Raw genomic sequence first — 25,000 nt, 5'->3', positions numbered from 1 at the left:
CTGTAGCTCTGAACTCGACCACAAACCTTTACAGCAATGTTATAATGATGAAACTGGCACTCATCAGGATCACTCCAGGAAAGGAAGAGTAAGAGTTTCCTCTGTTGCACAGGATAAATTCATCAGAGTTAGCAGCCTCATAAATCATGTCAGCAGTGTCTTTGCTATCGTAATGACGGGAAAAGTACACCTAATTCTCAGGCATGTACTAATTCTCTTAATTAATGATGGGTGTGGTTAATTTTGGGCGTAACAAAAAATAAACCAATCAGAGTGTCTCTTGCTCATCATTCTCTTTAAGAGTAGATCAGGTGAGCTCTGTCTTTGGTGGATTGCTATTGTAACGGTGCAGCTACCTGGACGTGTTCAACAAACTCTTCTCAGCAGAGGAAACTGAGCTGCTGGTTGACGCTGTGAAGGAGCTCCAGCAGCTCATTTACGGGAACAGCAATGTTATTTTATTTACTATTCTGTTTATTGTTGATGTAAAAGTTGGGTTTGTGCTGCTGTGTGTTCATGTGTGTGTAATAAGTGGGGGTGTACGCTCGGCTCGGCATGGCGCCTATGTTACCGAGATAGCGATGAACGTCTGACTGTTGGCGTCTGTCTAGGTTGTATTCAGTCAGTGGAGCTCCTGTGTTTTCTGTTACCAAGATAAACAAGTAAAAATAGACTGTTGGGGAGTGTAAGATAGCGATGAGCATTGAGACGAGCCTTGTTCAGGATATAAGATTGTGTTTGCACTTTAGTTTAGTTGGTTAGTAAATATATCTTCCTGTTTTACAGAACAAGACAAATAAAAGATTACACTGAGCGAATAAATGAGATTCATCTGATAAAAGATTTGACCTTTATTATAAATGTGACTCATGTTTCCATATTCAGCTGGAAAAACTTCACCTTTTCCTGGTTGGTGACTAAAAGCATTTTAATAAAAGATTAAAGGTTTAATGTAAATGAGGGAGTGTGTGTTAAAACCCGGCAGCTCGGTATCGATCTCACACACACACACACACACACACACACACACACACACACACACACACACACACACACACACACACACTCCCACCTCCAACAAAAAACACATTTGATTAATCCTCCCCCTCCAGAAAGCAAGACATCCATAATTCATCTCCTCAAATGACAAATTAAACTATCAATTGGTGGCAGATGTTCAAAAAAAAACACAAAAAATTCCATCCAGATTCATTTTTCACGGCTTCACATCAAATATCAGTAAATCACACATTCTCTGAATAACTCTTAATAATAGTCTAATTCTCTTAATTATTAATAATTTATCCTCTTATTCTCTTCTTTATTAAACAAATGCAGTATTAATCAATATCAGAAGGTGTGAAATAGATATAAACATGTAGTATAAATAAGGTAAACACATTTCTGATGAAAACAGGCTTATTTTGAAGCTACAGGCTAAAATTACTCATTTCTGCGGTTTAGCCTCGGTTAGCTTAGCATCTGTTCTACAGTCTGGAGCTCAGAATTCATTAACAAAAGCAGCATAAATCAGCAGCTCTTATCCACCCGAACCAGAGACTCATCCTGGCCCTGCCTCAGCCAATCAGAGGACCCGCCGGCCCAGAACCTCATCCTGGCCCCGCCTCGGCCAATCAGAGCGCAGAGGACCGGGACCCGTCGGCGCAGAACATTCACTATAAGAACGTTTTCAGAAAGCTGGTATATATTCATATATTCACACTCATCCATCATACACTCCCACTGCTCTCGCGCTGACTGCAGGCTAACGCTCTCGCGCAGTGCTGTCGCGCGCGGCGAGGCCGAGGCCTTTCACTGAATTACTCTGCCTTTAATCAACGAGGCGAGAGTCAGAAAAATATCTCCCGGAAAACGAGGATGAGACACGTTATCAGTCACGCGAGCGAAAGATGAGACTAATTGATCAGAGAGTCGAGATCATCCATCACATAAACCAGAGAGAGAGAATAGAGTCAGACACAGAGATAAAACCCTATAAAATATTCCCTACATCACAAAATCACTCAACACTACAGCAGTGACGAGACTTTAATAAGATACAGCAAAATAAGAGAGCGCTTAAAAATGATGAGTTTCTCTGATTTTACCAAATTAAAAACCTCTGGAATATAATCAAGAGGAAGATGGATGATCACAAACCATCAAACCACCAAACTGAACTGCTTGAATTTTTACACCAGGAGTAAAGCAGCATAAAGTTATCCAAAAGCAGTGTGTAAGACTGGTGGAGGAGAACATGATGCCAAGATGCATGAAAAAAACTGTGATTAAAAACCAGAAACCAGGGTTATTCCACCAAATATTGATTATTTCTGAACTCTTAAAACTTTATGAATATGAACTTGTTTTCTTTGCATTATTTGAGGTCTGAAAGCTCTGCATCTTTTTTGTTATTTCAGTCATTTCTCATTTTCTGTAAATAAATGCTCTAAATGAGAATATTTTTATTTGGAATTTGGGAGAAATGTTGTCTGTAGTTTATAGAATAAAACAACAATGTTCATTTTACTCAAACATAAACCTATAAATAGTAAAATCAGAGAAACTGATTCAGAAACTGAAGTGATCTCTTCATTTTTACAGAGCTGTATGTATATTATGTATTTATTATGTATGTATATATTATGGTTTTATATATTTATTTGTATGAATTATATTATGTAATCTCCTGTAACAAAGAAAAGAAAACCACCAAAAACTTTATGAAGATGGAACTGGCACTCATCAGGGTTGCCCCGGTGTTTTTAAGTTACTACATGATTCATTATGTGTTCCTTCATAATCTGATAGATCACTTCACTATTCATTTATAATGTAGGAAAGATAAATAATAAAAACACTGAATGTAAAGGTATTTAATGAAATAAAGCTGTTGTAGTATTGTGTGAGGGGTTTGGTGCAGTAGAAGTGAGTAAAGCTGAGCTGCAGTGTTTTTTTATTCTGTATATAAACAGGTTTCAGGAAAAGAGATTTTAAATCCAGGTTCTGCTTTATTGTTCTGTGGAGAAGTGTTTCCTCCTCACGCTTCCTGGAGGCGGAGACAGGAAACAGTTCATGGATCAGCGGTGAGCGGCTCTCCGTAACACAGCGCCGTAATGATGCCGCTCTGTACCGGATCTGCTGCCGGACGCGGGGTTTCGGTCGAAACTGAAGAATTGTGATTATTGTGATTATTGTGATTATTGTGATTATTTCAGGCGTGCAATGAGACTGAGCTCCTCCTCCGAACTGCAGCTCAGCTTTACCTCCAGCCTGAAACACCTCAGATCCTCAACTCACTGAGATACTGAGCTGCTTATGAGCCGACATGTGATTCATACACTAAAATCTAAATACAGGTAAATGACGTTACACAAAGTACTAATCATAAGTGCTCCACACATCATGTGGGTCCTACACAATCTAAATGAACATGCTGTGTAAAAAAACAGTTAATGAAACACCATTTCTGTCATTTTAATGTGGCCAGCAGACTTTGTTTGACGGAGGGATCTGTACCTACAAATGGAGAGATTTGTACTTCTATAGCAGTTAAGCATGAACTAGCTTGTTCGTTTTCTACCATTTAGCTACACAACCTAACACTAACATGTAGTAAACACCTAAAGCATAAACAGGGGGCGTGGTCACCAACAGCTTATTTGCATAAAAGTGAGAGAGCCCTAAAACGGCTCATTCTAAAAGAGGCTGAAACTGGTAAGAATAGAGCTGTGAGATCTTTTTCTTTATCTTTATGTGAAAGTGGTTTTGTTTACCCTAAACTCATTAAACACACTGACATTCACTTATTCAAATTCTGACATTTACAATCACTTTCACTACTGTCAACATCTCTATTTATAAATGTTTAATAAACTCAAAATATCAATAAAACATCTACAGAATATCAGAATGTGTTGATAATAAATAAAGTTTATTAAAACAGAAGCTTTTATCAGACTCTGGTTTTGGTGAGTTCAGTAAGTGAGAGGAGAATAAAGTGTGAATGAGGTTTGTGGTGATCTGTTAGAGCGTGAGACTCTCGCGTGACCCTGCTGGCGCGTCATTAAGGGATCAGCCGCGTGTGATTTATATGCGGAGGGGAAACAGAGCGGCGGAGCTGAAACTCTGATTAATTCACTGAAATCTGCTGATGATCCCAAAGCAGATCATTAATAATGACTCATCATATTCTCCACCCACCAACATACCCCCCAACCCCCCCGACCCACCAATCACAATCATACCGCCCCAGCCCACCAATCACAATCCTCCTCCCCCTCAACCAACCAATCACAATCATCCTTCCCTCCAAACTCACCAATCATAATCAACCATACTCCTCCATTCACAATACTGACATATACCTCTAATCAGGATTAGATTCTCAGGGGTTCGTCTGTGTAAAATATTTCACACTTCTACTCTTTGGTGATCAGGACTGCAATTGTAAAAACAGGAGGATCAGTGAGTTTTCAGGCTTTCGTTTTTCTCGGTCACATGACATCATCGCAGCGTTCAGTAGCTTCTCCATTTCCATCCGTGGAAACTGTGTTGCGCCCAAAGTGTAATTACGGTGCGCGGCAGTGGACAAATATCTATTTTATTAAAGGCGAGGAGACGAAACTCAGAGATGTGCGTCCGGACGGGACTAAAATTACCGGAGGAGCACGGAGTTCAGAGAAAAACAGTAGATAATTCAGCCTGTAATTTTCTCAGAGGACGTCTGAGATAAGAAAACACATACATGATCGTTCTGGACGAGAATAAAATCACAGAGGATAAAAAACCCCATAAAAGAGAAAATTACCCAGAACCCCCTGAGATAATAATCCCGTCCTGATAGGGTTAAAGTGTGTGTGTGTGGGGAGTGTGTGTGTGTGTAGTGTGTTTACCTGAGCGTCCATCAGCAGGTGTCTCATCAGGGTCATGCTCTGTTTCAGAGTGTCTTTCTCAGTGGGGAGAAACGCCGCCTCCTCGTGACTCAGTGAGTTGGGTCTGTTCACCATGAAGTGAGCGATCTGATCATTCAGACTGTTCAGAGACTGCACCGCTGCACACAAACACACAAACACACAGTTATATACTGTATACTACTAATATATATCACACTCCATGCTACTAATGTAAAACAAACACAAATACACAGTTATATACTTTACATTCAGCTCTGGATAAATGAAGAGACCAATCCTGGTTTTTAATCACAGTTTTAATTTCATGCATCTTGGCATCATGTTCTTTCTCCTCCACCAGTCTTACACACTGCTTTTGGATAACTTTATGCTGCTTTACTCCTGGTGCAAAAATTCAAGCAGTTCAGTTTGGTGGTTTGATGGTTTGTGATCATCCATCTTCCTCTTGATTATATTCCAGAGGTTTTCAATTGGGTAAAATCAAAGAAACTCATCATTTTTAAGTGCTCTCTTATTTTATTTCAGAGCTGTATACTCTATACAACAACTGTATAACTCACACAAACACAGCTTTATATACTTCATAATATTTCTCACACAGCAGACGGTGAGGATACGGTCTGTAGACTCTCTCTATCTAACGCTTTCTTTAATACATCACTGAAAGCTGCTCTCAGTTACAGACAGAGAGTAAAAAATCCCAAGATGCTTCATTCCTGAGATGCAGATATTCTAACTCCTCAACTGAGTAAAGAAATTAATGACATTAATGAAAAATGAAGGTCAGATAATCCAAAAAAGTTCTAAAAAAAAAAAAAGCTATAAAAAAGGCTATAATGATGAAACTGGCACTCATCAGGACCACTCCAGTAAAGGAAGAGCGAGAGTTTCCTCTGTTGTACAGGATAAGATCATCAGAGTTTTCAGCCTCAGAAACCACAAGTTAACAAACAGCTCCCCAGATAAAAGCATCTGAATACTTCACAGAGTATTTAGGTTTGTTTAACACAACATTTCTAACTCCTGCTTTTTGTTTCTCTTCCTTTCCTTTCTGTTTTCTCTATCTATCTCTTTTACATGTATGGAGATGCTGTTCCTGATGTTCCCAGCCTGGCTCTCCACTGCCCGCTGTGTTGTTCTCCGGTTCTGCAGCCCTGCACTGATTACCATTAACACACTCAGTATCTGTTTCTGTATTAGCCATAGCTCTATAGTTTGTGCCCATCACATTCTTATATTCATAAATTAGTACCTGTTATATTAGCCATAGTTCACATTAATTCTCTGTACTGTTTTTGTTCTGTTATTTGTTTGTTTCTTAAAGGGAGTTTTTTTGCCACTGTGTCACCATAAAATCAGCATCTCTGTGGTGCTGCTCATAAGAGGCGTGGACCTGTTTTTCCTGTAAAGCGACTTTGTGACAACCTTTGTTGTAAAAAGCGCTATAGAAATAAAATTGAATTGAATTAACACTGTTTTTAAGTTACTACATGATTCACTATGTGTTTCTTCATAATCGGATAGATCACTTCACTATTCATTTACTGTGTAGGAAAAAAATAAATCTATATAAAGACTGAATCAGAACGTGTGTTCAGGCTGATCATAATTTCTAGTGTAATAAAGTGTAAATGTTTCCAGTTGATACAGATTTAAAGTGAGTGTGAAGCTGCAGGTTGTGTTAGATTATATTATATTATATTATATTATATTAGACGGGATTATCACTGCGACTGTTCAGCAGTGAGACAGTGAGGCAGTGAGACAGTGATAACAGATCAGTGCTAACGGATCAGTGCTAACCGTTTACTAAGAGAGTGATGGTTGGAAAGCTAACGCTAAAACAGAGAAAGAGAGAGCATCGCTAACTACAGAGACTTTACACACAGCAGCCAAACATCCGGCTCATACTGCTGAGTGTGTATTGTGTGTCGTGTGTGTCATGTGTGTGGGGTGTGTGTATGATGTGTGTGTGTGTGTGTGTATTGGTTGTGTGTATTGTGTGTATATCTGGCTCCATGCCTCCTCCCTGCAGATGATGGTTGGCTGGTATTCAGGGGCCACGCTGTAATCCGGCCCCCGTCGGCCCCCAACGCGCTTTCATTCATCATTAATCCCCCCCCTCGGCCCCGCCCATTACTGTCCCATTCACACCCGTCCCCACGCTTATAATTACTCTAATTATAACATTTTAGCCAATTAGAATTTTCACTAAATAATAAACACTATACTCACACCAACCCAGACCTTATCATCAATAACTCAACAATAAACTACTCCATTAAATTATACATTTATTACAATACCACCTTAATACCACCTTAATACCACCTTAAAAAAATAACCCACAAATTTGGTATCGTGAGAACTCCAATTTCAGAATTTATTAGCATTAATACAACAACAAAACATTAACCTAAACCCCTTTAAAAACCTTTCAAATTTTATCAAGAGGAAGATAATTGGTCACAAGCCATCAATCAAAGCATAACATCATCTAAAAGCAGTGTGTAAGACTGGTGAAGGAGAACATGATGAGATGCATTAAAGCTATGATTAAAATCAGGATTATTCCACTAACTCTTAAAACATCAGTAGTTTTAAAACTCTCTCTTTCTCTCTCTCTCTCTCTCTCTCTCTCTCTCTCAATCTTTCTCTCTCTCTTTCTCTCTCTCTCTCTCTCTCTCTCTCAATCTTTCTCTCTCTTGTTCTCTCTCTCTCTCTCGTTCTCTCTCTTGTTCTCTCTCTCTCTCTCTCGTTCGGGTCAGTTGAGTTCATGGTTCTCGTTAATGAGCTTCACTTCCACACAGCTGCCAGTCAGCAGGGCGCAGAGGGACCTGGTGCATCATGGGAAATGCAGTGTTTGGGGAGCGGTTGTTATGGTGCTGTTAGGCGGTACAGCAGCAGCAGTTCTGCAGTGTGAGATTAATGCGGGGCGCTGGCGTAGCATCAGCAGCTGTCAGAGCGGCGTATCTCAGAGCGTGGAGTGAATCGCTAAGCGCTCGGCGCGGCGCCGCTGCTGCTGCTTTAATGAAGATTTAATTAACTCAGGCAGATGCGTCTCGGCCGCCGAGAGACAAACGCTGTGAAACAGAAGCGGCGAAGCGTGAAAACGCTCGTCTCAAACCTCAAACCTCCGCAGAGCATCACCGCGGAGAGAGCAGAGTTGCAGGGGGCGCTGTAGTGTATAGAGAGGGCGGAGCTGCAGGGGGCGCTGTTGTGTATGGAGAGGGCGGAGCTGCAGGGGGCGCTGTAGTGTATAGAGAGGGCGGAGCTGCAGGGGGCGCTGTTGTGTATGGAGAGGGCGGAGCTGCAGGGGGCGCTGTAGTGTATGGAGAGGGCGGAGCTGCAGGGGGCGCTGTAGTGTATGGAGAGGGCGGAGCTGCAGGGGGCGCTGTTGTGTATGGAGAGGGCGGAGCTGCAGGGGGCGCTGTAGTGTATGGAGAGGGCGGAGCTGCAGGGGGCGCTGTAGTGTATGGAGAGGGCGGAGCTGCAGGGGGCGCTGTAGTGTATGGAGAGGGCGGAGCTGCAGGGGGCGCTGTAGTGTATGGAGAGGGCGGAGCTGCAGGGGGCGCTGTAGTGTATGGAGAGGGCGGAGCTGCAGGGGGCGCTGTAGTGTATGGAGAGGGCGGAGCTGCAGGGGGCGCTGTAGTGTATGGAGAGGGCGGAGCTGCAGGGGGCGCTGTAGTGTATGGAGAGGGCGGAGCTGCAGGGGGCACTGTAGTGTATGGAGAGGGCGGAGCTGCAGGGGGCGCTGTAGTGTATGGAGAGGGCGGAGCTGCAGGGGGCGCTGTAGTGTATGGAGAGGGCGGAGCTGCAGGGGGCGCTGTAGTGTATGGAGAGGGCAGAGCTGCAGGGGGCGCTGTAGTGTATGGAGAGGGCGGAGCTGCAGGGGGCGCTGTAGTGTATGGAGAGGGCGGAGCTGCAGGGGGCGCTGTAGTGTATGGAGAGGGCGGAGCTGCAGGGGGCGCTGTAGTGTATGGAGAGGGCGGAGCTGCAGCGGGCGCTGTAGTGTATGGAGAGGGCGGAGCTGCAGGGGGCGCTGTAGTGTATGGAGAGGGCGGAGCTGCAGGGGGCGCTGTAGTGTATGGAGAGGGCGGAGCTGCAGGGGGCACTGTAGTGTATGGAGAGGGCGGAGCTGCAGGGGGCGCTGTAGTGTATGGAGAGGGCGGAGCTGCAGGGGGCGCTGTAGTGTATGGAGAGGGCGGAGCTGCAGGGGGCGCTGTTGTGTATGGAGAGGGCGGAGCTGCAGGGGGCACTGTAGTGTATGGAGAGGGCGGAGCTGCAGGGGGCGCTGTAGTGTATGGAGAGGGCGGAGCTGCAGGGGGCGCTGTAGTGTATAGAGAGGGCGGAGCTGCAGGGGGCACTGTAGTGTATGGAGAGGGCGGAGCTGCAGGGGGCGCTGTAGTGTATGGAGAGGGCGGAGCTGCAGGGGGCGCTGTAGTGTATGGAGAGGGCGGAGCTGCAGGGGGCGCTGTAGTGTATGGAGAGGGCGGAGCTGCAGGGGGCGCTGTAGTGTATGGAGAGGGTGGAGCTGCAGGGGGCACTGTAACTGTAGCAGCAGGTGTAGCAGCAGCACCGCCGCTCCTCCATCTTCACCAGTTTCCTGATAAACGGCTGCAGATCCCGGAATCACATTACAGGAAATCACACAGCGCTGACTCCACCATAAAACACCGCTGGAACAAACTCTTCATTTCCTGATGATCCAGAGCGGAAAGATAGTTCTGCTCGTTTCTCTCCAGAGAATCCGTTCTCCATCCGTCCGTCTGCACCCAACACGCCTACCAAACACTGACTGGAGATTTATATTTTTACTGTATTTCTTTTACATTACATTTAGTAAAAACCTTGATCCAAAGAGATTTATGAAGCTCCTTTCTAGAAACACAAGGACGCTTTTTACACACAACCATTTATACTCCACACACCGCCGAAAAGCAGCAGCCAATAGCACACTGCGTACTCTCAACCGGAAACAACCGCCCACCTGGATCCAGCACTACAGCATTTACCCAGAACAGAGTGCCAATCCATATCTGAGCACAGTCATACATACATTTACACAGACTTTACACACTAACTTACACACATACCACACACTTACACACACACTTGCATACATACCACACACTTACACACACACACACACACTTACATACATACCGCACACCTTACACACACACACACACACTTACATACATACCGCACACCTTACACACACACACCAGATCAATTTAGAGTATTAAAATTGTCTTGCAGTTTAGAGGATCCAGTGTACCTGATCTCCATGTTGTAAGTGGCTCTGCTAAATACCTTAAAATTAAATGTAATGTAAACATTCAGCGTAAACATGGGGCGTGGCCAGCAACAGCTCATTTGCATAAAAGTGTCAGAGCCCTTAAATGGCGCATTCTGACAGAATAGAGCTGTGAGATCTTGATTTTCAGATGAGAGGGGTTTAGAGTAAAGGACTTCATGAACTTGTTTTGTACAGAATACAGACCTACTGTATTTAAACTATTTAAATATTTTCCTGGTTTATATATTGTGCTTAAATAAGCTGCAGCACTACTGAACAAAATATTTAATATATATCTAAATATTATGATTATTCTGTGAGGCTGAACTGAAAGCATATGTGTAAAATATGCTGTTTTTATGTTTTAGTGTGCATATAAAACAATAATCTTGCTGTAAAATGTTTTAAGTGTCTTTATTCCACATTAATTATATAATATAAGTGATAATGTTCTATATAAAGAAGCTTATTGGCTCTGAGGAGTAAAGAGGTGTAAAAGTGTTTCTGTCTCTAAACTAAATCCTAAATGAGAAATCATGTCTGAGGAAGCGGCTCAGGAGGAAGTGCAATTAACACACTACCAATCTGCATACAATCAAATTAATCACAAGAACCAATTTAACTACAACAGCTCTAAACGCCGCAGGCTAACCATGATGTTCACTTTAACAGCAACAATTAACCCTTAGCAGTCAAAGCTCTTCTCAGCATCAGGTTGTAATTTATATTCATTATTTCTCACAAACAGCTCCCTGAAGACGTGTTCAATCAACACCTGCTTTACAGACAGGAGAGTTTATTACGATTTTAATTGGCTGAAAATATAGTTTCATCACGTTCTGACATCAAGACCTAAAACTAAAAGGGACTCTGTGGAGCTCAGACTGGAAACATGCCCAAAAAAGTGTTGCTGTGCTAATAACTACTCGCTCTATCGGCTGAGTGATGCACTCTGGAGAGGGATATCCGGTTAGTGGGAGAAAAAACTCTTTATTCTTAAAGTCTTACACATTCTACACATATGAGTTATGTGACTTTCTGTATTTCCAGTACCTCTCACTGGATCTGAATCATTATTATTTAATGATTTATTAATGTGTTTTCTGTTAGCCAAACTGTGTGTGTTATCATGCTAACTAACCAAATGCTAAGTATCTTTTTTCCTCTGAAGCAGATTAACATTTACTAAATTAATTAGGTAAAATTGTTCACTAAGTTGTGAGTGACACTATAAATCTTATATTTGAACGTTTTTCAGTTTTGCAGGAGGCGGTAACTCTTTACAATTAGGGTTGCAATTAACAATACTTTCATTTACATTAATAAAACATTGTTAAATGGTTAAATAATGTTTCAACTAGTATATGCAGATCTTTCAGACCTTAAATAATGCAAAGAAAACAAGTTCATATTCATAAAGTTTTAAGAGTTCAGAAATAATCAATATTTGGTGGAATAATCCTGGTTTTTAATCACAGTTTTAATTTCATGCATCTCGGCATCATGTTCTCCTCCACCAGTCTTACACACTGCTTTTGGATAACTTTATGCTGCTTTACTCCTGGTGCAAAAATTCAAGCAGTTCAGTTTGGTGGTTTGATGGTTTGTGATCATCCATCTTCCTCTTGATTATATTCCAGATAATTTAATTTGATAAAATCAAGAAAACTCATCATTTCTAAGTGCTCTCTTATTTTTTCTCTAGAACTGTATAAATGTCTTTTCATCTTTTACTTTCAACTGAAACAAACAGAGTTATGACCAAAAAGAGCTTCTCCTTCCCTCCTGCTAAAATTAGGAGACGCTACTAAAACACAGTGGATACTGCCCAGCGCTAAAATACAGTTATATAACTACAGGAACAAATCAATAACTCCAGATATTATATGTATTAAATAGTAACACTTAAGCTGGAACACAGTGTGAGTAAAAACAGGAAACATGACCTCAACCAACCGAGACGCCGCCTGGATAAAACTACAGCCAGACAGAGACACTCTTTAAGAGAGAGTCCTAAAAACTCCAGGATTCAGGGATTAAATGTTACTGTTTAACCTCTTCATTTAAATATAGCGCCACCAAACTGTTACCGCAAACAAAAACACCTTAAATCAGCACATTTACAGCCACAGATTCCCTCACTGTAGCGTAGCTACACGCTAACACCACTGAAACAATGCTGGACTGCTGGACTGGGTTCGGGCAGAATATAAGTGCTAGTGTAGATATATTTAAACCAGGCAGGAGGAAGGAGTGATAATAGACAGTTGGTGGGGTGTAAGATAGCGATGAGCATCACAACACACATTTTACACGGTGTAACACAGGGCTCTTTGATTTTAATGCCAATTCAGAAGAGAATAAATATATTTTTTGGGATGAAGTACAGATAGATAAATGAATGTTATATTCTTAAGGTAGAGAATGTTAATAATTGTGTGAAGAACAGAGAGAAGAGATCAGTGGAGGAATAGACGACACTTTATATAAACTTTATACACGTTTCAATTTTCATCGTAAAATCGGCCGAACGTCTCCGTCAGCGATCCAGCCCCCGCCCGGCCGCGGCGTTTCCACGTAATGACCAGAGCCGACATACAGCGCCGAAATAACCTGCCACTCCTATTACACTGCAGCTGCCACTCAAACACACACACACACACTCAAATACACACACACATATATACACACACTCACGCAGATACATTGAGTGTGACAGATTTGGTGATGAATGGCTCGAGTGTCGCGACACACAGAATATGAAATGACCTCTGGTAAAAAAAAATAGATTATATTATATATGCAAATTGTATTTCTGATACATCTATGCATAAAAATGGTTGGGGTTAAACTGGTACAAACTGCTGACGGCCATCAACCCAGTGCTTCACCCAAACCTCCATCCTACAGACTCTACCGACAGAGCTCACATACACGTCAACACACCCGCTAGCTCACTAGTGAACGATGATGATGATGATGATGATGATGATGATGATGATGATGATGATGATGATGATAAATATGATGATGTGCCTCTAGATCAGGTAAATTAGATACAGGGTCCTCTCTTACACCCGGTTTAAGGCATGTCATGATGCTCATTGCTATCTTACACCCCAGCACCAGTCTATTTTCACTCCTTTCTCCTGCCTGGTTTAAATAGCAGCTTCTTAATATATCTACACTGATGTGTAGAATTAAGATAAACAGAGAGGAAATGAACTTTAGTGCCTGGCTATGGAGTGGGTGCTGAGGTTATAAAAGTGTTTATAAAAATAGTTTTTAATCAATTTCTAATCACTATATCCCAAAAATACACTTTAATGATATAATGTATACAGGATTTAATAATCGTATGAGTGGATTTTTGGAAATGTAAACATTGTGAAAAGTGTATATAGAGAGAGTATATATTTCTTTCTGGGAAAGACTTCATGGAAAATAGACATAAAACAAAATAATACATAATGCTAAAAATAGATAATTCTATATATTGTTGTGCTTTTATTTTGCATGAGAATTAAACAACTGGGTAAGTGTTAACTTTTATCCTAGCATCCAAACAGCACCCTTTAACTTGATTGGCTTCCCATCTCTAGGTATAATCAACACACGGCACTTCTAAGGTTTCGGACTTGGCGTGGTTTTCCTTATAAATAAAGTTATATAACACTTATATAGCACCTTTCTAAAAACCCAAGGATGCTTTACAATCATGTGTTACAACCATTTATACTAATACTAACCAATCACACACAGCGTACTCTTAACCGGAAACACCGTCCACCTGTAGGAGGACTACATCAGGCACTACAGATTGCCAATCCATATCTGGGCACATAATCATTTACACAAACAATTTAGAGTATCTAATTTACCTGACAACCATGTTTTTGTACTGTGGAAGAAAACCCACACAGACACGAGGAGAACATGGAAACTCCACCCAGAGAGGGAATCGAACCCAAGACCCAGGGCTGGGAGGCGAACGCTGTATTTTACGTGGGTTTCGCTTTGGAAAGAGAACACAGTGGAGCTTGAGGTAAATTTTATGGAAAGATAAATTCACTTTCCCACACTACAGCACCTTTAAATAAACAGATGCCTATTTAAACTCCACTAAATCAAATTAAACTCACATAAACACAATCGACTCTAAACACACGAGCAGTTCATTCTGCTGCAGCTCAAAGTTCGAGTTATAAAAGTGGATAACGAAGTTTTATTCAATAATTGGAATATATTAAACAGCTATGCTTAATTTACTCTATAGAGAAACAATGGTCTTAAATCTTCTTAATTGCTCCACTCTGAAGCTTCTTTATAGAGAAAGAAAAGGCTGTTGATTAATTAAAATACATTTATTTAGTTAATTAAAGCTCATTTCCAGCTGGTTCTGGCACTCACAGATTTGTCTCACTTTAGTAAATTAGTGTTGGAGAGGAAAGAGAGTGTAAATGAACTCGGACACACTTTACAGCCGTTTGCAGGGACGAGGATTTTGACAATGGATATTAATTAAACTAATCCCCCGCGGTTATTTCAGCGCATTAAAACCAGTCTTATTATTCTTTAAGGATAACGCCCCTCACATCTCCACCGCTTCTACTCAACTTCATTTAAACACATTCAGCTTTTCCTCTGAAATTATTTTAAATAAATAAAATACAGGTCTGAATGTGGAGCGGATACGGTATGGAGGATTGGGCGGAGGGTGCTGAGGGGGTTCTGGTGGTTATACGGGGTTATGGGGGGTTATAGGGGGTTATGGGGGGGGTTGTGAGGGGTTATGGTGGTGGTCATAGGCGGTTATGGGGGGGTTCTGGTGGTTCTCAAGTCAAGTCAAGTCAAGTAGTTTTATTGTCAATGCTGCATATGTACAGGACATACATAGAATTGAAATTACGTTACTCTTCTGGGGGGGGTTATGGGGTTTGAGAGTGGTTATGGGGGGGTTATGGGAGATTCTCTGGGGTTGTGATGAACGCTATGATTCTTTTGTAACTTGTGGGAACAAGAACAGCCATTGTGGGGTTTCCATAGCCAAAGCAATTTGAGGAAGTTCAAGGACTTTACAGTCTGAAATCAGCACAGAGAGCGACGGGCAGTGAGACGGGTCTCCCGGGTTTCTGACAGCGCCGGGGGAACGCCGTCAGCTCCAGCCCATTACCAGAACTAAACCCCGACCCACAGCACCACAAACCCAAACCCAAACTCTGCCCTTCAGCTGGAGAACACCACCCACAGATCAGCCCTGCAACTGTAACACTCACAGATCAACACTTAACCCTTTAAACTCAGTGTATTTTGGATTTTGGTGAGCTTTGTCTCTGTTTTTCTCAGTTCCTCTTTCACTAGTTATAACACAGTTATGTTAGGATTCAGCCACATGCTATTATTTTTCTTTATACCAGAAATCATTGAGCTGCTCAAAAATCTCATCATTTACAGTTACAGTATGTGAACTCTTTGGGATTATACTGGAATTTCTGCTTAAATTGGTGATTAAATGTGTTCTGATCTTCATCTACGTCACAACAACAGACAAACAGGATTTTGAAGCTCAACAGAGGATGAATGATGCAACAGGACAATGACCCAAAATAACTGAACGACTTCAACAGAAGAAAATAAATAAATCCTCCTTCTGGAGAGTCCTGACCTCCTGAACCCAACTGAGATGCTGCAGCATCATGACCTCAAGAGAGAGATTCACACCAGATATCCCATAATATTATAGCTGAACTGAAACAGTTTAGTGAAGAGGAATGATCCAGAATTCCTCCTGACCGTTCTGCAGGTCTGATCTGCAGCTACAGGAAACCATTGGTTGAGGTTTTTGCTGCTAAAGGAGGATCAACCAGTTATATATTGTCCTGTTTTTCTGTGATTGTGATCGTATGGTCAGTATAAATCAGTGTATATAGTGTGTATAGGGAGGTGTGTGCTGTAAATTGAGGCTCTGGTGTAAAATGTGAAATACTATTAGAGCTTCTGGGTTCAGATTGAATGAAGCTGTCGGACCGGCTGAGCTCGACCCGGTTCTGCTGCTTCCTCAGGGACGGTTCATCAGTCAGCTCGGCACTCTGGGAATGAACAGGATCCTGTTACTGAGAGTCCTGCATTACTGAGAGTCCTGCATTACTGAGAGTCCTGTATTACTGAGAGTCCTGTATAACTGAGAGTCCTGTATTACTGAGAGTCCTGCATTACTGAGAGTCCTGTATTACTGAGAGTCCTGCATTACTGAGAGTCCTGTGTTACTGAGAGTCCTGTATAACTGAGAGTCCTGTATTACTGAGAGTCCTGTATAACTGAGAGTCCTGTATTACTGAGAGTCCTGCATTACTGAGAGTCCTGTATTACTGAGAGTCCTGTATAACTGAGAGTCCTGTGTTACTGAGAGTCCTGTATAACTGAGAGTCCTGTATTACTGAGAGTCCTGTATAACTGAGAGTCCTGTATTACTGAGAGTCCTGCATTACTGAGAGTCCTGTATTACTGAGAGTCCTGCATTACTGAGAGTCCTGTATTACTGAGAGTCCTGCATTACTGAGAGTCCTGCATTACTGAGAGTCCTGTATTACTGAGAGTCCTGTATTACTGAGAGTCCTGTATTACTGAGAGTCCTGTATTAATGCAGGAATTCAGAAGAAAACTGTGGAATTGTGTTTTTATACGCAAATAAATAAACGTCAACCAGAATATAACTGTTATAGAATTCTTCTTATATAAACAGCCCGTCTACAGCTCTGCTTCAACCATATTAACAATTCAGATGCTTGAATTCAATGTTTCACCTACAATATTCCACAGTACCAGGAATTCAGGCTTTCAGTTAACAGCTGTGCTGAACTCATCAAGAGTTTCTTGTCTTTTAATGTAAAGTTTGAGAGCATCAGTTAAAGTAAAGTAGTGAAGAGGTAGAGTTACAGGTATACAGTGAATAGTGAATATTTGAGTAATGTTCGAATCCAGATTATGAGAAGCAACAACTACTCAACTAAATAAAGATTAAACATACTATAAGAATAAATGAAGATACTTTGAAAGTATTCTAAAGTGCAGTCACTGCAAAGACCACCAAAAATTTTATAATGGTGGAACTGGCACTCATCAGGACTTGAATAGCTTTAATGTGCACAGCTGTTGTCTAAGCTAGAGGAGCTTTTGTGAAGAATGTAAAATATAAAATATATTCTGGTTTATTTAACACTGTTATGTAGATGTTTGCGTGTTCCTTCACAGCTGCTGAATAACGAGAGCTGAAGAGCTGAAACGCTGCACTACAAGCCTGAAATGAATTCCTGCCGCTCTGTATTTTATTTAAGGCACTGCAGTGGTGCAGGCAGACTATTAGTGCTTTAAAGTCGTAGTGGTGCTCAGGAGTGCACTCCAGCCTCGACGCAGGGCTTCCTGTAATTGCACTGATAATTATTCAGCTATAACTGCATCCATTTTTGATAAGCTGCTGAGGACCTGCCAGCCCCGGCTATCAGCGGTGAAAAGGAGATACAGGGATTTCATCCCGGTTCCTCCGCTGAATTCAAAGCGTTTCCACGGCGCCGGTAATCAAAATTCAAATGAGGGTAAAGGGGAAAGTCCTGCATCAATAAATGAAAAGTTTTACTTAAAGAACATCTCGCCTCCTGTTTCCATGGTGATGAACCGGCGGTCCTGCGCTCCTCCAGCCGTGGCGCCGAACGCTTTGCTCCTATTACTCCCAAAAGCTTCTCCCGCTCTCGCTGTTACCGTGCAGTTACCGTGCGGCCGCGAATACATTAACACCTCTCACCCACGTGAACCGCGAGGCTAACGAGCGTGAGCGCACGCTAATACCCCGAGATAAAACTGATAAAACTGATAAAAACGTTTTAGCAGAGCATTTTAACATCATCACTCACAAACATAATCATCAGCGGGGGGGGGGTACGTTTTAAAATCATCAGCGGGGGGGTGGGGGGGGCTATCGTCCTGTCATTACTTGCCACAAAACCAGCAAGCTGATTGGCTGTTTCTCTGGAGAGGAAATTTATTTGGGGCTTTGATTTGGCGCCCCCTCTAGTGCAGTGCCCCTATGCGTGGCATAAGCTGCATACCCCCTTTTTGCACCACTGGGTGCAGTGTGGGGTTTAGCATTGTCTTGCTGAAATATGCAAGAAAAAGTCTTGTTGTTCTAAATTCTCTATATAATGTTCAGCATTGATAAAGCCTTTCCAGATGTGTAACCCACCCACGCCATAACCACTTAAACTAAGTAATGAATGCAGGCAGAGGTTAAAAAAACACTTACTGCAGAGCATATTCATTTTAATATTATTCATATAGTTCACTGCAATAAGCGACTACTGCTAATCACACATATTTCAACAAGTTTCCACCAGTTACAACACAAATAACCTCATACTGTACACTCCAGAACTAGACGAACACTGTGCTAATGCTACACTAACACTACACTAACATTATGTTAACATTACACCAACACAACACTAACAGTACACTTACACTGGGCTAAAACTACGTTAAAACTACGCTAAGAAATCACTGTTAAACTCTAAAAGGAACCTGTGAGTGAATCCTCTATAAATGAAGTAAATGGAGATAAAAACTAAAACTTTTAACTCTAATCTCTTTTAAAGTCTATCTGATATTTACAGACATCATAAAGTGCTGAGGATCTTCTGTGGAGATGATTTGTCAGATTTCCAGGAGTTGAAACCTGTTAAACTGTATTAAATTGCAATAAAAATCACCTACAGCACACAGTATATAAACTCTGTACAGCAGGTTAATGATTAGCGGCTGGAATCCACTGCTGCTGAAATTTAGCTTTAGGAGCCAAACTGTGTTTCTGGGCTGAAAACCAAAAATCAGCTCACAGTAAATCAGGGAGACCATTATCAGATTAAACCCTTTCAATATAGGTTTAAAAATGACCCACTATTTATTAATAAACTGCTTTAACACGTTTTATACAGCCCTGATACTGCAAATCTATTCCTGCACTGATCATCACCTGGGGTTACTGTGTTCACACCTGGGCCACTTTATTAGAACCCCCCCCCCACGTAGCTTTAACTTGTTGATGTGCAGTTAGAGACCGAACCCCATTAACTCGTCCTTCACCAGCGCTCAGGTTCTCTGTGGAGTGGATGGGTATTTTTGGATGCTGGACCAAATTAATCAGTGACAGCGACCTGATACACCTGTACCATCACCTGTACATCCACCACCATTCCTCATCACATCACTGTTCACCCAGTGCTCTATCTTACACACTGCATAAGGTGCATCACGATGCTCATTGCTATCCTACACCCCACCATCAGTCTATATTCACTCCCCCCTCCTGTCTGGTTTAAACAGCAGCAGATCTTCTGAATATATCTACACTGATGGGCGTGGTGTTCTGGAAATGAGGTGTGTTCAGGTACATTTCTGGAGTTTTGCTTGTTAATCTTGGTAACAGAAAACACAGGAGCTCCACTGACTGAATACAACCTAGACAGACGCCGACAGTCAGACGTTCATCGCTATCTCGGTAACACAGGCGCTGTGCCGAGCCGAGCGTACGCCCCCACTTATTACACACACATGAACACACAGCAGCACAAACCCAACTTTTACATCAACAATAAACAGAATAGTAAATAAAATAACATTGCTGTTCCCGTAAATGAGCTGCTGGAGCTCCTTCACAGCGTCAACCAGCAGCTCAGTTTCCTCTGCTGAGAAGAGTTTGTTGAACACGTCCAGGTAGCTGCACCGTTACAATAGCAATACACCAAAGACAGAGCTCACCTGATCCACTCTTAAAGAGAACGATGAGTGAGTGAGAGACTCTCTGATTGGTTTATTATTTCACGCTACGCCCAAAACATTATTAACACACCCATGATTAATTAAGAGAGAATGACGCATGCCTAAGAATTAGGTGTACTTTTCCTGTCATTATGATAGCAAAGACACACTGACACGACCTAAATCATTGCTGCACGGTCCACGACTCACCTATAGATCACTACAATAAGGGTTTTAGTGTCTAATCTGACCACGCCTGAGCTGTATGTGATGTTTTGCAGGAATCCGGAGTTCATTATTATGTAGTGAGTTTAGTATCTGAGTCTAAAAGTTCAGACAGAAAGAAGGAAAAGCTCTAAACCCGTTCTGACAGCGAGGGCGTGTATAAATTTAGTTTTGGAAAGTGGAATTTAAATGATAATTTGGGGTTAATCTACTCTGAAGAGCAGGTCAGGGGAGTAAAGCGTGAGGAAGTTTGGGGTTGGGCTGCGGGTGACTCTGAGATTCAGGGTTTTTTTTTATTGTGTTGAAAGTGATTCTTGTCGGCTCTGTTTTTCTCCAGTTTCAGGCGGAGCTGATTAACAGGTCTATAAGGTGAAAATCTGACATTTACTAAATGTTACTTCATCAGAGCCGGTCCGCTAGAACCCGGACCTCATTAGCATATCTCACAGTTCTCCGGCTGCCTCACCGTATAATATTCACTTATTTACAACATTAAATACATGATTTAACTGTACGGGAGGCTGATTTAATCATTTTTATTTAAGATGGCGACTAGAGTGATAAAACAGAGGAACAGGAAGTGTTCAGACTCTCCATATGCAAACGGCTCTGGTACAGCAGGGGGTGAGATTTTTGGACTTGTGGTTCTCTCTTAATCTCTCTGTGATTCCATTGGCTGTATGCAGCCGCTGCTTCTGACTCCCAGTCACTGACTGGATCAGATATCTAGCTTGGCAAATATTTGCTGGGCATCTGTGACTGGTTGGTGATCAATCAGCAACAGATCAGCGAGATTCTTTCAGTAGTTCACACTCTGCGGCTGAGCGAGAGCAGAGAGATCACTGATTCTGTTCGGGATCAACGAAACATTTCCAGCGACTAAAAAACTGAGATCAGTCTCTCAGTCTTTCGGTCTTGAAACAATATTTCTGTACCATTAAAGGCTAACCTTCCTGGAACCTTTTGAAACCGTTGCTAAACGAGGAAATCCCCTTTAGAGAAAACTATAGTTGGTGGATTGCCATGTCAGTCAACTGTGGAGCTTCAAAAGTGGCAACAATAACAGTTCTGGGACGGTTCTGAAATGTTAGAACATTAAAGTCTGTCAATTTTTCTGGATGTTCGAAAGTTTTTATTTATTTAGCTGAAACAATATTTCTGTAACATTAAAGGTTAACCCTTCTGGAACCTTTTGAAATTGTTGCTAAACGTTCTGTTAATGTTCTCCGCTAGCTTCACCGCGGTTTTACTTCCTCCAGCTAAAAAACTGGGATCAGTATCTCAGTCTTTCGGTCTGGACCGAAAAGTTAGTTGTAGCGCTGTGATGTAGAGTGGTGATAGGTGGTGGAGGTCAGTAGAGTGAAGGTGGGTGATGGAGGTCTGTAGAGTGGTGGTGGGTGATGGAGGTCTGTAGAGTGAAGGTGGGTGATGGAGGTCAGTAGAGTGGTGGTGGGTGATGGAGGTCAGTAGAGTGGTGGTGGGTGATGGAGGTCTGTAGAGTGAAGGTGGGTGATAGAGGTCTGTAGAGTGGTGGTGGGTGATGGAGGTCTGTAGAGTGAAGGTGGGTGATGGAGGTCAGTAGAGTGGTGGTGGGTGATGGAGGTCTGTAGAGTGAAGGTGGGTGATGGAGGTCAGTAGAGTGGTGGTGGGTGATGGAGGTCAGTAGAGTGGTGGTGGGTGATGGAGGTCTGTAGAGTGGTGGTGGGTGATGGAGGTCTGTAGAGTGAAGGTGGGTGATGGAGGTCAGTAGAGTGGTGGTGGGTGATGGAGGTCAGTAGAGTGGTGGTGGGTGATGGAGGTCTGTAGAGTGAAGGTGGGTGATGGAGGTCTGTAGAGTGGTGGTGATAGATGATGGAGGTCAGTAGAGTGAAGGTGGGTGATGGAGGTCTGTAGAGTGGTGGTGGGTGATGGAGGTCTATAGAGTGGTGGTGGGTGATGGAGGTCAGTAGAGTGAAGGTGGGTGATGGAGGTCTGTAGAGTGGTGGTGGGTGATGGAGGTCTGTAGAGTGAAGGTGGGTGATGGAGGTCTGTAGAGTGAAGGTGGGTGATGGAGGTCTGTAGAGTGAAGGTGGGTGATGGAGGTCTGTAGAGTGGTGGTGGGTGATGGAGGTCTATAGAGTGGTGGTGGGTGATGGAGGTCAGTAGAGTGAAGGTGGGTGATGGAGGTCTGTAGAGTGAAGGTGGGTGATGGAGGTCTGTAGAGTGGTGGTGGGTGAAGGAGGTCTGTAGAGTGGTGATAGGTGGTGGAGGTCAGTAGAGTGAAGGTGGGTGATGGAGGTCTGTAGAGTGAAGGTGGGTGATGGAGGTCTGTAGAGTGAAGGTGGGTGATGGAGGTCTGTAGAGTGGTGGTGGGTGATGGAGGTCTATAGAGTGGTGGTGGGTGATGGAGGTCTGTTGAGTGAAGGTGGGTGATGGAGGTCTGTAGAGTGAAGGTGGGTGATTGAGGTCTGTAGAGTGGTGGTGGGTGATGGAGGTCTGTAGAGTGGTGATAGGTGGTGGAGGTCAGTAGAGTGAAGGTGGGTGATGGAGGTCTGTAGAGTGAAGGTGGGTGATAGAGGTCTGTAGAGTGGTGGTGGGTGATGGAGGTCTGTAGAGTGAAGGTGGGTGATGGAGGTCTGTAGAGTGGTGGTGGGTGATGGAGGTCTGTAGAGTGAAGGTGGGTGATGGAGGTCTGTAGAGTGGTGGTGGGTGATGGAGGTCTGTAGAGTGAAGGTGGGTGATGGAGGTCAGTAGAGTGGTGGTGGGTGATGGAGGTCAGTAGAGTGGTGGTGGGTGATGGAGGTCTGTAGAGTGGTGGTGGGTGATGGAGGTCTGTAGAGTGAAGGTGGGTGATGGAGGTCAGTAGAGTGGTGGTGGGTGATGGAGGCCAGTAGAGTGGTGGTGGGTGATGGAGGTCTGTAGAGTGAAGGTGGGTGATGGAGGTCAGTAGAGTGGTGGTGGGTGATGGAGGTCTGTAGAGTGGTGGTGGGTGATGGAGGTCTGTAGAGTGAAGGTGGGTGATGGAGGTCAGTAGAGTGGTGGTGGGTGATGGAGGTCTGTAGAGTGAAGGTGGGTGATGGAGGTCTGTAGAGTGGTGGTGATAGATGATGGAGGTCAGTAGAGTGAAGGTGGGTGATGGAGGTCTGTAGAGTGGTGGTGATAGATGATGGAGGTCAGTAGAGTGAAGGTGGGTGATGGAGGTCTGTAGAGTGGTGGTGGGTGATGGAGGTCTGTAGAGTGAAGGTGGGTGATGGAGGTCAGTAGAGTGGTGGTGGGTGATGGAGGTCAGTAGAGTGGTGGTGGGTGATGGAGGTCTGTAGAGTGGTGGTGGGTGATGGAGGTCTGTAGAGTGAAGGTGGGTGATGGAGGTCAGGTGAGTGGTGGTGGGTGATGGAGGTCAGTAGAGTGGTGGTGGGTGATGGAGGTCTGTAGAGTGAAGGTGGGTGATGGAGGTCAGTAGAGTGGTGGTGGGTGATGGAGGTCAGTAGAGTGGTGGTGGGTGATGGAGGTCTGTAGAGTGAAGGTGGGTGATGGAGGTCAGTAGAGTGGTGGTGGGTGATGGAGGTCTGTAGAGTGAAGGTGGGTGATGGAGGTCAGTAGAGTGGTGGTGATAGATGATGGAGGTCAGTAGAGTGGTGGTGATAGATGATGGAGGTCAGTAGAGTGAAGGTGGGTGATGGAGGTCAGTAGAGTGGTGGTGGGTGATGGAGGTCTGTAGAGTGGTGATAGATGATGGAGGTCAGTAGAGTGAAGGTGGGTGATGGAGGTCTGTAGAGTGGTGATAGATGATGGAGGTCAGTAGAGTGGTGGTGGGTGATGGAGGTCTGTAGAGTGAAGGTGGGTGATGGAGGTCTGTAGAGTGGTGGTGATAGATGATGGAGGTCAGTAGAGTGGTGGTGGGTGATGGAGGTCAGTAGAGTGGTGGTGGGTGATGGAGGTCTGTAGAGTGAAGGTGGGTGATGGAGGTCAGTAGAGTGGTGGTGATAGATGATGGAGGTCAGTAGAGTGGTGGTGATAGATGATGGAGGTCAGTAGAGTGAAGGTGGGTGATGGAGGTCAGTAGAGTGGTGGTGGGTGATGGAGGTCTGTAGAGTGGTGATAGATGATGGAGGTCAGTAGAGTGAAGGTGGGTGATGGAGGTCTGTAGAGTGGTGGTGATAGATGATGGAGGTCAGTAGAGTGAAGGTGGGTGATGGAGGTCAGTAGAGTGGTGGTGGGTGATGGAGGTCTGTAGAGTGGTGATAGATGATGGAGGTCAGTAGAGTGAAGGTGGGTGATGGAGGTCAGTAGAGTGAAGGTGGGTGATGTAGATAAGTACAGTGTAAGTGAGTGAGTTTGTGTAAATGATCTGCAGTGGATTCTGGGTAATCAGTGAGCGCGTGGCTGGTGTTGGCTGGATATTACAGCACTGCTGAGGCGTATAATTGAGATTAGCGGTTTGGGTTCAGTAACTGTATCTTGAAGAATGTTCTGGATCGTCTCCCGGCTCTCGCGTGTTTCAGCTTCAAAGCAGGAGCGCGAGAGCATTCAGGAATCTGAGCCTCAGGAAGTGCCGCCTCCTCCTCCTCCAGTCTCAGCCAGAACTCACTGTGTTTAAATACGACATTTAGAGACGCGTCACACACTGTACGACCAATCAGACGCCGCCCAACTGCACGCATCACTTCCTTATTCACCGCCGTATTTAACAGTTTAGAGTCAGTAGAACGTTTTTAAAAGTTACCATGAACCAGGGCTCCAGACTAACACCACCCCCCCCCCCCTCCCCCCC

At 43.5% G+C, this 25,000-nt stretch overlaps 1 protein-coding gene across 2 annotated transcripts in view; it reads right to left on the bottom strand.

Moving 5' to 3' along the window:
- Positions 1–25,000, bottom strand: part of kaznb (kazrin, periplakin interacting protein b) — a 159,679-nt gene that overhangs the window by 102,228 nt on the left and 32,451 nt on the right. For both annotated transcript variants that reach the window (XM_049471821.1, XM_049471820.1), the window contains exon 2: positions 4,896–5,053. In XM_049471821.1, coding sequence (XP_049327778.1) covers positions 4,896–5,053 — 158 coding nt within the window. The remainder of the gene's footprint in view (positions 1–4,895; positions 5,054–25,000) is intronic.

This window comes from Astyanax mexicanus, chromosome 24 (assembly GCF_023375975.1).
Source record: "Astyanax mexicanus isolate ESR-SI-001 chromosome 24, AstMex3_surface, whole genome shotgun sequence".
In the NCBI taxonomy this organism is placed as follows: domain Eukaryota; kingdom Metazoa; phylum Chordata; class Actinopteri; order Characiformes; family Acestrorhamphidae; genus Astyanax; species Astyanax mexicanus.
The sequence above is the reverse complement of the archived record's forward strand: the minus strand, read 5'-3'. Positions and strand labels throughout refer to the sequence as shown.